General features: G+C 42.1%; 1 protein-coding gene across 1 annotated transcript in view; it reads left to right on the top strand.

The window, feature by feature from the left end:
• asic2 (acid-sensing (proton-gated) ion channel 2) overlaps positions 1-12,810 on the top strand; it is a 489,469-nt gene continuing 476,659 nt past the window's right edge. The window contains exons 1-2 of the mRNA XM_023299503.3: positions 1-266; positions 788-1,409. Of these exons, the coding sequence (XP_023155271.2) occupies positions 834-1,409 (576 nt within the window). The 5' untranslated portion in view covers positions 1-266; positions 788-833. The remainder of the gene's footprint in view (positions 267-787; positions 1,410-12,810) is intronic.

Raw genomic sequence — 12,810 nt, 5'->3', positions numbered from 1 at the left:
GTGCCTCCTATCTCTCCCTGCTCCGCTGTTGTTCGCCGCCGCCACAGATGAGCTGGGAAGAGGAGGGAAAGCGGATGTATCTGGCCAGAGGAAAACAGGAGGAGTTTTGGATCGGCATGCGAGACTAACCGGCGGCTCTTATCATCAACGTCTCTCTCTCTTGCTTTTGCTTTCCCTCTCTTTCCCTCTCTCTCTCTCTCTCTCTCACACACACAAACACACTCATGCCGGCTGGATGTCTCCTCGCTAGGCTGCACGAGAGAGAGGTGCTCAGGCTTGTCATTAGTTGAGGGCACGGGAAGAAGCCTTGTGTGTGTCAGTCTGCATGCGTGCACGAGCCGAGTGTGTTTGAATGGAGATGAGTCGGGATGTTAAAACACACAGAGGCAGCTTTTCATTTCCTCGCCGCTTACAGTGGCTCTCACCTCTCGCTCCGGGTGTCACAGAGGACTTACCTCGTGGTGAAATCGAGCAGAGGGCACGAAACAGGAGGGAGGCGGGCAATTTCTTTTTGGGATTTTGGGTTGAGTGTGTGTTGAGGGTTGTAGGAGCCACAGGCAGGCTGGCAGCCACAGTAACTCTCAGCTGAAGGGAGTGATTGAGAGGAGGGGGATGCCCTGAGGGAGCATCCTTCTCCTCCAACTCCCTTTAGTACTTATTTGGGTTGTGGAGATCTTCCTGTGTGCACTTTCTCTTTCTATAATTTTTTTCCCATCTGCTGTTTGAGTGTCTTTCATCTGTGCAGTCGACGTGGATTGTGAAGTATTGGCTCCCCCCATCTGTGCAGGTGTGAGTGCAGAGAGGGGCTCCCCGGCTGAGGAGGCGGTGGGCTGATGATGGATCTGAAGGAGAGCTGTGGCAGTCAGGGGAGCCAGGAGAGCTCCAGCCTGCACCCCACCTCTTGGCAGGCCTTTGCCCACACCAGCACGCTGCACGGCCTGCGCTTCGTCTTCCCGTACGGCCAGCCCAGCGCCCGGCGCCTGCTCTGGGCCGCCGCTCTGCTCGCCTGCCTGGGACTGCTGGCCCTGGAGAGCGCCGAGCGGCTCGCCTACTTCCTCTCCTACCCGCACGTGACCAGCGTGGACGCCGTGGTGTCGAGCAGCCTGGTCTTCCCCGCCATCACCATCTGCAATCTCAACGCGTACCGCTTCAGCCGCCTGACGCGCAACGACCTGTATCACGCTGGGGAGCTGCTGGCCCTGCTGGACGTGCACCTGGCCATTCCCCAGCCTCAGCTGGCCGAGCCCGACGTGCTCGCCTTCCTGCAGGAAAAAACCAACTTCACAGCCTACAGGCCCAAAGCGTTCAGCATGAAGGAGTTCATCGAGAGGGTAGGCCATGACCTGAAGGAGATGATGCTCTACTGCAGGTACCAGGGCAAAGACTGCAGCCACAGCGACTTCAAAACCGTGAGTCCAGTCATATCTTCCTTTAAATGTCAGATGTGGTGTGCGCTCTGTTGGGGTCAGACCCTCTCTGCAGTCTGGTAACCTTCAGAGGACTTGGCCTGTGAGGTGCTCTGAACTTGGAAGGTTGGTCATGCTTTTTCTGCACATGAAAGGACTTAATGTATGCTGGTAGCTGCACTTTCAGTCCAAGGCTGCACTGTTTGGCTCTTAAGATTTGCTGTTTGAGCAGTTGCCTTGTTGTTGTCCTCAGCCTTCACATAATAGCAGTGCACCGGTTGCAAATATAGTCCTGCGACAGGTCTCAAGTATTTTACTCATCGAGGCAAAGTAACTGTTGGTGACATTGAATAGGAAATTCCCTGAAATCCTGCAGCCAGTTTGTTTTTAATCTCTGCAGCCAGGTGTTTTCTTTCTTTTCCGAACAACTCTGCACATTGAAAGGATGTTTGTCTCCCTGTTGTACTGTCTGATCAGGCGTAAAATCGCAACCATTATTTGAAAGCTTGCAGGTGTTAATTTCTGCCTGTAATTTGGCTTGATGTTGAGCGTGGCACCCTGCTGTTCTATTTGTTGTGTGTCGACGCTGTGCTGTGTGAAACTTGAGGCGCTGACCAGAGCAAGGGGCTGTTCTGCTGCTGTAATGTGGCGTATGTTGTTGCACTGACTGATTCACAACTGAAATGCCGATCGTTTAAGGCTTTTTTGTTTCAAATCCTCAATTTTTTGGCAGATCAAAGTGAGCAAATTCTGGCATGAAGTTGGTTTTGACACTAAAACACAATTTTCTCAACACCCACTTGTTGCTTAAGACTCCCTCTGGTCGATTGTTAGTCCATCAGTGAGTAAGTGAGCAGCACGGTGCCTGCAATAAATGAGAGCTACAAAAGGGAACGTTGGAGCTTTTACAGCACAACCTTGTTTTCATGTCATTTCACACTTTTGTAGATCTTCTCAGACATTTCAGGCTTTAGATTTGGTTGTTTAGTATTAAGATTTTAAGGATCATACCAGACTGTAAACCATAAATCTCGCATATGTAGAATTCCTGCAGACCATTTGAAATCTGTGCTGCACGCTTTGAGAGTTTCGGGTGCATTTATTTTGCTGTTCCACCGTTGGCAGCCTCTTGAGTTGTGTAATCCATCACGTTGAGTCCGTATTAGTTTTGTTGGTGTTGCATTATTATTGCCTGCAAGCTGAAGACTTTTTCAAAATCAATCTGCACCTCATTATAGTAATAACGTAAAGGGTAGAAGTTGGATGGCATTTTATAAAATTTAAATCGACTTAATTTTTTGAGCGCTTTAATTTAGCTGGAACATTTGATAAGTAATTAAAGGCAGAAATAACTGAATCTGTAAACACTTTGTGGTGGTGAGAAGACAAAAGTGTTCTCTTTTTCTGGTAACAACCAGAAAATCAAATATACAGTATTGACAAAATATTATTAGTAGTCGTGCACCCACTCATTTGTCATGAGCCACTTCAGTTCACATGCTGGAAGTCCTGACTCAAAACTCTAAAACTATCAATATGACTAAAAAAGGTAACGTAATTAGTTTGATTGTGATTGTAGACCAGAGTTACAGATTGTTTCTTTTTGAGATGCACTTTAGTGTTTCTATGTTGATAGCAGCATAAGTCAATGTATCCTCGTGTTCCTGTGCATAGATTTGTCCCCAGTTATCTCCAGGCAGTCAGAAAAGCATTGATGTCAGATCTGTAATTAGCATTGTCAGTGTTTTTTGCATCCTCTAGTATTTGTCATCACTGTAGGTTAATTTTTCAGTGTAATATAAAATCCTGCACCTCTATGGAAGCAGCACAACCATAACTAGAAGTGGAGAGAACTCGCAAACGCTTTTTTCCCCCAGTGTGCACCAGGTGTAAAGCTATAATTCACAAAAAAGAAAAAAGTTACAATTTTATGTATTATTATTTTTTTTTTAAATTGATAAACCTGGAATCAACATGTACAACACGCTTCCAACTACTCACAGGTGTTCCCAATACTGGAAAAAAACTGATGGCTCAATACGTTACTAAAATCTTTTACTAACACATTTTTCCATTTGTTTTCAGTCTTGTGTCCTCACTGATTGGTGTAAACACAGCCTACCGCCTAGCAAGAAATCCCTCAATTTTGGTCTTGCACCTGTTGATCGCAGCTGAGTCATTATTGGTCTCATGTTTGCATTGAGGAGTGTGGAAATTTTCATCTTTTGCAGAATCTAGCTAGTGCAAATGGTTTATATTTTTGCAAATTTTTGAAAGACGCATGTACAAGAAAGTGATTTTTCATGATATTATATTAGGTTTAGTTACCTGACTGTGGCTTGTCACACATGATTAGTTCAAAGACAATTAGAACATTGAAAATCCGAGGATTACTTCTGTTTTTGCAGTTTCTGGCTCTGTTAAATGGTGTGATTTAGCCAATTTTATATATTCAATACCTTTCAAACCCGCCGGTGCGTTTTGGGCCTCAGACGGTTATTTACAGGAATAATATCAGGTGAGAAAAATCTTGAAACGATGCATCCTTTAATTTTCAAATGATGTTTGGCTAAGTTGTACAGAATGTGTGGCGAGAGCACAAACTGTGGTGACACTATTTGACCTGATGAAGACGTGTGTTACTGATATTGTAACCTGAATGTTTGGGACAGTGTTGTTTTCCACTTAAGAACAATGAGAGATAAAGGGTTCATTAAGATATTTGTCAGCGTTGGACAGCAGCAGATCTGTTATTTGGGCTGTGAGCAAGATAAGAAATGAAACTGGCTATTATTATGCAAACATGATGTTCGCTGTGATGGATTGTGGCTTTCAAACAAACTTCAGGAGGTTGCCAGTAGATTTTGCACAGAAATGAATGGAATGGAAAATGTATTCAAATTTCTAAAACACAGTTGGGTTGATTGCAGAACGGTTCACTGTGTACGTGAGAGCAAATATGGAAAGTAAGTTGACTAAAACTTGCTAAAGTATTCACAGTACGCAGCCTTCTCACCACAGATCGCAGGATACAGATCTGTATTAACTAGATGTTCTTTTTTTTTTTTTTTTTTTGCTGACCTCAAATCTGACCAGTGATGTGAGCAGGATGCAAACAGCTTTATGTAGCCGCCCCTGGGACTTGATCTGCTGTGATGAGCTCTTCATTTCGTAGAGTGGACTCTGTTGTCATTCACAGAACACATCAGCGGCTCTACTGCGACTCAGTTGTGTGTAATCTGAGCCATTAAAGCCACTGCTGCGTCTGTGTCAGTTACTCTTGCATTGATATTTTCATGTTTCACGCTGAGCGATGCTCAATGCGGAGACACTAATTGGAAAAACAACAATGGTGGATCACACGGCTGTAGCGATTTTCTATTCGTGCCTTCAGACGGATGCTACCCCTGGAGCTCTGATCCATATTGCAGAAAAAGCTCCACATGAGCAGTTTCTTCTGCTTGCAACTGCCAGGAATTTCACTCGGTCGGATCTTGGGAGAGTTAATGCAAAGCTCGCTGGGCTCCGTCTCCGTATGCAGCCCCATGAGTCTCAGTTTAACTCCCCTTAGTAACCGTCTTGTGTGTTTTGTGACACGTCTCTGACCTCGAGCTGGGTTCAAAGATAATCATGTTGACAGAGAGGCTACTAGGAGGCACTGTCATCCTCTGTGCCCTCTGCCTGTTGCTGCTGCCGCCTTTCTGTCGACTGCTTCTCCTTCCTCTGTCACTGCAGCGACACACCTTCGTGTCCGCGGCGCCTTCTGAGAGGAAAGAGAAAAAGCAAAACAAAACAGCAGGCCCCCCAAAATAGAAAAAAATGCATGCATGAATGCGCTCAGACACATGCATTCAGACAAACACATACTCAGAAACACCAAAATATATGCATACATGAATGAGTGCACACACGCAGACACCGAGGAACGACATTACCACGACACTCCAGGGACCAGAGTCAGCGTTTGACTGACACTGTGATGAATGACCGTGGGGAGGATTGTGGGGACACGGGAGTCAGTGTGATGTGACTGATGGAACTGGAGCATAGCACTGCACAAAAGGGAAACAGGAACAGTGGGCACATTTCCACCTATGTGCGTGCGATGTGTGTCGCCTCGCATAGTTTTTTAGCATTTTCAAACGCGCCGACTGCTCATCTTTTTAATTTATGTTCAGACGCGAGTTCCTCTGCAGCCGACTTGACACGATTCCTTCTAAATAAGCACGTCGGTACAAGTGTTTTTCAAGGATGCCCAAAGAAGGAGGGCACGTCTCAAGCCAAATTCAGCATCCTGCCTTCCAAACACAGCTGGTGAACAAGACGGGAAGCCTTTTTTCTTTCAACGCAGCATCTCTGCGAGGATGCTGAGTGGTCGCAGCACTGCTCCATCCCAGTTTGTACGGTATGACTGCAAATCAACTGCAGAGAGTTGGATGCAACTAAAGAAACTACAGAACTTGATCTCCATCCGCATCCACCTTTCCGATACAGACAACTGAATCTTTAAAATGTAAGGAAGAACAGACATTTCACATTTATTGTTCGTCTTCCTTCATTTGCAAAGTATGTTAAGGACATGATCGTATTGCCTCATCATTTAGAATAACACTCTTGTTTGAAGTCTTGATTCCCAGCAAACTGTTGTTGGCTAACAAAATGAGATGTTGATACCTTGAGCTGAAAACTAACAAACGGCATCCCAGAAATACAAAGAATTGAGGTAGTTTAGAAGCTAACAGCTTTATTCTCCAACTGTAAAATTCAGTTAAACAGTTAAATTAATTTAATCAACTGCAGTATTGACATGTGAAATATAAGTTGCCGTCAAAAAAATTACTTTCATGAAAGGCAACCCATATTGATTATATCACTTGGTTTCATTTTGACATTAGAACACCTTGTTTCACTCTTTATAAAATAATTTTTTGGTTCTGAATTGGTGGGCTGCAGTAACTGAGTGGAGACTAGAAGCTTCTTTGTACAAAATAACGGATCTAATTTGTGCTCTAGCTTGCATGTGAGGCATTTAAGGAATATAGGTTGATTGTAGTGTCTATTGATAAGTAGATTTTTAATAAAGGAAACGGTTTGGGCACAGTTTTATTTAGTTTACCTCTAGGAAATAATTCACTTGAATAACTTTTTCAGTTTTGATGTAAAGAACTAGAATTAGCAGAAATGTAGCAAGACATGGAAGTGAAAGAGGAGCTCTGTTCATTTATATCTGCTAAATATAATCTCAATATTGACCAAAATAAACGTGATTATTATTTTGACCTTAACCGTGCAACTTTATCATATTAATATTACGTTGTTTTTTTTTTTTTTTTTTTTTTTTTTTTTGGTTGTGCTTCTTTTGATTGTTGGGTAAAGCCCACTTTTTTCAGAAACAAGGGCCAGTTCTGCTAAGCTAATAAGATAAAAAATAATGATGAAATAAAGCTTTAACCTTAAAGGGATAAAGAGCCAGTGCCAGATGTCATATATTTAATAAGCGTGACCATCATTGAGGCCATCATCTATTAACTAAATTGACCATGAGCTGAGCTGCGTGAAGGCTAAATATTTTCTTAAGCTAAATCGTGCTCAGCCTCAGGAAGCTGTGATGATACAAATACATCATATGTAAAGTGTATTTGTATTAATGGACTTCTCCCTCGTCTGTGTTTGTGATGCCGGCTGTGATTACAACCATGATTAAAAGCTGATTGATCACAGTGACAAGGCACATCAGTGTCTGCCAGAGTGAATCAGCTCAGTGTGCTGCTCCTGCACTCCCTGCATGCCTCACTAATATATATATATATATATATATATATATATATATATATATATATATATATATATATATATATATATATATATATATATATATATATAAATATAAATACCCCTGGAACAGAGCAGGCCAGGGAGGATCCTATCACACTCTCAGCCTTAATGTGAAACCTGATAGCAGCCAGACCCTGAGCTCTGTGTCACACAGACACTAATTAGCCACTCGTTTATTCCTCTGACCAGAGCCTTGTTGGAACAGCATCGCCGACGTAATGGTGTTGGCTGTTTACAGCAGCAGCAATTAGCCATTACACGCAACCTGTGGCCTTAGCACTTCGCTGGCAGATTATTGCATGGCTGGATTCGCCGAGCTCTCGCCAGCCGTGGAGCGGCGGCAGGACAAGGCTGTCAGTCACCCATTGGCAGGGGGATTGTATGCCTTCTAATCTGTCCTGCCCACCCCTCCTCCTCCTCTGGCCACTCCATCTCCCTACCTGCATTTTATCACTTTTGCATTAATTCCTCAGCATTTGAAAGCCCAATGCGCCACCTTTAGTGGACGTACTGTATCAATCACTAATGTGGCATTACCATGGCATTTTACATTCCCGGCAGGCGTGATGTCTCAGTCTCTTAAAGGGCAGGGAAAGCACCACTGCCACCCACAAGCCCGCCTCTCTGAAACACCCCGGAGAGGCAGCGGCAACCTGTGCTATTTAACCAGCTTGGAGGAAAAGCTGGAGTGCAGCCACAGACAGACAGCTCTGTGTGGATAGTGCTTATGTGGTCGACACTGCAGCTGTCTGCAGTGGTGGATTACCGGAGGCTGATGATGGAGTGTGTGTTGTGGTGAGGCTTAAAGGAGCAATAATTTTCCCTGAAGGGTTTTCCTCATCTTCAAACAACTGATTTGGGGCTGAAAGTTATTGGCTCAGTAATTCACCAAGTTATTCATTTATTTGGTGTGTTCAAACAAAATTTTGACAGAAAAGACAGAACATAGATACATCTGGGAATGTTGTGGTTTGTAAATGAAATTATTGCTGTTAATAATTTATTCTATTAAAAAATCTATTTTCAGATGAAGCAGAAGATGAGGGATGTGCAGGTCAAAACCGCAGTTTAAGGAGATTAACAAGAGAAGCAACATCCTCAATCTATCATTTGTACACGACCAATTTCACATTTTTCTCTCAACATAAAAGTGAAAGTTGATACTGAACATAACTGCTGGAAAGGAATGTTGGAAATTGGAATAATCACTCTGAAGTTGAATTGGCAGTGGTATGACACATCTTTATCAGTCATTTCTTCTATACTAACTGCAAAGACAATGTGTAACAAATAGGAATGTCGATGGATAATTGTCAATATATTAATTGCTTTTAATAATTATTTTAAAAATGTGTTCAGGCAGAAGACGAGGGACATGCACGTTAGAAAATGTTATCAATTTGCTGTAGCACCTGGTTGTACCACCAGGTGGAGCCTCTTACCGTATAATGAGATGGAGTTACAGGTGTGTTTGCTGACTGCCTGTAAGAGTTGCATAAAACAAATGCACCTCCCTGCTGTCTAATTACTAACTGGCTATTGGTACCTGGTGAACTTTGCTGCATAAAGTTGTTAACGTGTCTGGTGGCTGTCTGGTTTAGCTAACTATTTGAGGCTCGTGCTAGCACTGCTAAGCTAGGATTTTCAGATGCTAACACAGGCTGGGAGCAGAGAAATGCTGCTAGCATTCAGAAACCGTAGGGCTCTGGTTGAATCCTTTCAAAGCATTTAAACTAAAAAGATGAAATGGATCAGCAACGCTTTGCTCTGAGTATAAACACATTTTATAAGTGGCTGTTAATACTGACAGATTTCCTGGAGTGATAAAGTTGCTCTATCAGTATCTGTAGCCATCTGTACACTGCTGTTTCCAGCAGCTGGATTGACAACAGAGAAAAAGTCACTGCATACAATTTTGTTGTGACAGTCATTGGATAACAATTTTTTATATATTTTTTTTAATATTTCAAGCAACTTGGTAACGTGTGATCTATTCTTTACATCCCAGAGGTAACTGAGCAGATTTTGTTTTGCGAAAATTAAGTGTTAACGGATAAAAAAGGGTTCATCAGCCTATGGCAAAGCAAATTTAATTTCTTCGATTGTTTTCATGGCCGACTATTAATTCAAGAAATTTTCCACCCCTACATGCAACGCTGATGTCTTTCATCCACTTCCAAGTTTTAATAGTAACAAGGACACACAGATGCCCTTAATGCTGTCATTAAACAAGGTGGTGTCATTCAACCTTGACTCACCAGCGTGTTTAATTATGTTTTGTTTCCTTGACGTGAACCTTCTCCAGAAGTACACTGACTGAACAATAAGACCATGGGTGCAAAGCTTTCTGTTGTTCTACATTGGTTTGGTGTAATAATTTAGACCAGGAATTATCTAATTTTAATAATGAAGACACATCTATTTGCTTAAACAGGGGAGTTTTTAATGGATTTATTGATCAATCTGATCTTCTCTTAATGAATTAACATATTTAAAGACCCTCACGGGGAAAAAGCGCGTTTTTTTACCTTCTTAAGCTGTTCATATTGTGTTTTTTATGTATACATTGAATATTGAATTAAATACAGCCATTGCAGAGTAATTTAACAGTGTCTGAGCAGTAGGTGAGCTGAATAGTGTCAGCTGTATAGCACAATGCAGAGTTGCATTTAAGTTATTTTCTGGAGAAAAAAGAAATTATTGACACAAAACTTGTAAATATGCAACTTTGATACACAGATGAGTTTTTAGAGGATTGTTCAACAGCTGAAGAGAGACTTCAATCCTGTAGTCACTAATATCTCAGAAAATAATGGCAAACCTCATCCTAGATTCCAAGGTAATATGTTGTTTTGTAAAACAGAGAAGAAAAATAAATCTTAACATTTTGTGTTAAAAAAATGGCACATGGCTGATTATTTTTCTGTAAATTGATTGACTGATTAATCAGCTAGTAGTTGCAGCTCTTTTATTAGTTGATGTGTGCGCTTCATTGTGCAGTTACAGCATTTTAATGGAGCACAGTTTGACTCCACGTGGTTTGGCAGCGTATGGATCTTGTAGATCAGTTGAGGACATCTCTAATAACCATCCATTATTTTCCTGGCCGAGTTAATCACCTCGTAGCCCCGTTAGCAAGGCAGAAAATGAGAGATCCATGGCAGAGACGGAGCGCTGTGTCGATGCGTGACATCAAGTCGTGGTTGAAGATGTTGGTTGCAAGAGAGGAGGCAGTACGGGCCATTACCTAAGCTGCCTGTCTGGAGACCTACTTCATCATGGCCACGGGAGGAGGAAGAGGAGGAGTCTGTGCACTGGTTCACAAGTGTGTGTTTTAAAAGTGCTGCAGGGTGTGTTTATATTTTCATGTGTGTGGGTTTGGGCTATAATGTGCTCTCAAATGCACTCGGTTTGTTCTGTCTGTGCAGCAGCTGCTCGGATGCTTTCAGCCCTCAGTTGCTTTTAGCAGATATCGACGAACGGTTATGAAATCGAAGGTCAGGAGGCTACTTAACTTGAAATCCCCGGTCTGTTTGGACGCCACTGAGTGGAAATTACATGTTGTCCGCATCAGTAGTTAACATCCCAGAAATACTGTCCTGTGTGCTTTATTGATCAGCTGAGGAAATCCTCTTTTTGTTCAGCTACTTGTGCAGACGGTCAGGTCAGCCATGGAGAAGCACCCTGGGACATGAGAACACAATGAGTCTGTGTGAGGACATACAGTGTGATGACTGGATGTAAGGGTGCATTTTGAATGGTCTCGCTGATTGCACTTCCACTAGGACTGCAACTAATGATTCTTCTCTTGATTAGTCAGTGTGGGACAATAGTGCAAAATACCAGTCATTGTATCCCAAAGCCCAAGGTTATGTCCTTAAATGTCTTGTTTTCTCCACAACCCAGTAATTTTCTGCCATTTGCTGTCACAGAGAAGAAACTACAAAACTATTAAAACTCAACAAGCTGAAATCAGACGGTTTTGACTTTTTTGCTTCATCACTGTAGCTCTAACTCCTACAACCAAACTGAAACTGAAATTCTTTTGTGTTGTTGAAACTGCAACATCTAATTCATAATGGATTTCTGTTTTAGTGAGGAATTCATAAAAATGTTAGGTGGCTGCCTGTGTTACTGCCATCATATTTATATGCTCTTTGCAGCTTCAGAGTGCTGGAGGTTTGTGACTCTGTCAGGTTCCTCGATAAGCTATTAAAATATCCTGCCTCAGCATACAGTTCACTCCATACATCATCTGGTTTCTCATGGGTCCTTGGAAAAGAGTTTTCTGTCCTTGAAAAATTCTTGGAAAACGGTGATGACGTACCGATCATAAAAGATCAACATATGTGAGGTAAAAGTTGAGTGAAGCTGTTTGCTGCATTCATTGGCAAGTTGTGAAGTTGCAAAACATAATTTCAGCCCTCACTACATCTGTCAGGGCACTGACTTTCAGACATGCACGCATCTTCATCTGTAGCTGAGTCGCTCTCTGATTCCTCTGGTGCAGTTTCGATTTAAACTGTTGCTTTGCATCAAACACGCTGCCACTTTGGCTTCTCACACTAACTGTGCAGACTGTGTGTTATGTTGCTGGTGTGATGGAGTCATTTTGTTTAGTCAAGCTGTAATATCTCATACATTTTATCACCTTTCATATTAGTATATAGATCCGACAGATTTGATATAGAATTTATGGATTTTTTTCCGTGATACAGGTGGGAATCTGAAAGGCTTGACATGGATGATACAGAACCGAAATGGACTGTTAACATCAGGATAATGGGAACGTTTCCTACTTTCCTTCTAATTATGAAATGTTCATGAACTGGCAGCTCTGGAATTGCTGCATCTGACTTCGTGAGACATTGTTTGGTCCGTTTTTGATTAGTTGCGGTGTAATGGTACACAAAATTTGTGATTTGGTCTGAGTGGTGGTTTAGTATGTCTTTGGTGCAGCTCAGACAAAAACAAATATGTAAATGAACATTTTTTGTTACCTGTTTTCTCAGAATGAAAACATTCAAAAGTGTCTAATTAGTAATATTCTTACTGTAATTATTATGACTCTCAAATGCTGTACACTAAAATACTCTGACTTGTTTATAAAAGGAGAGATTATTTCTACAAACTTGATGCAAACTTGTCATAGTGTAGTGACGGTTTTGAAAGTAACTGGTCTTATTTGGTTTGTGTCCGCGGTCTGAGCATTTCTCAGGAGTCGTTCGATGGGCGTACAGCTCGGCTGTACTCAGTGTCTCAGTGACTCCACCTGAACGAACTTATGTGCTGTCTGCTTCTGGATTTAAAACCGGACCAATGTGGGGGCTTTGCATATAGTATCCAGTAGACACAAAATTGAGGATCACACTATTGACACGTGGTACTAATATGAAACATTTGTGTTTTAAAGAGTTTGCTGTGCAGATTGAGTTCAAACATTACTCTGAATATTAAAGCTGCCAGCTATTTTGATATTTGAATAATAAGTTTGACTACTTTTTTTACAAACAGTGTTAGCTCTCAGACTCCAGCTTCTCTTTTTCTGTACGTGACCAGGGATGCAGGG

The sequence above is a fragment of the Amphiprion ocellaris genome, chromosome 19 (assembly GCF_022539595.1).
Source record: "Amphiprion ocellaris isolate individual 3 ecotype Okinawa chromosome 19, ASM2253959v1, whole genome shotgun sequence".
Lineage (NCBI taxonomy): Eukaryota > Metazoa > Chordata > Actinopteri > Pomacentridae > Amphiprion > Amphiprion ocellaris.
Note: the sequence above shows the minus strand (reverse complement) of the source record. Positions and strands in the feature narration are given on the sequence as shown.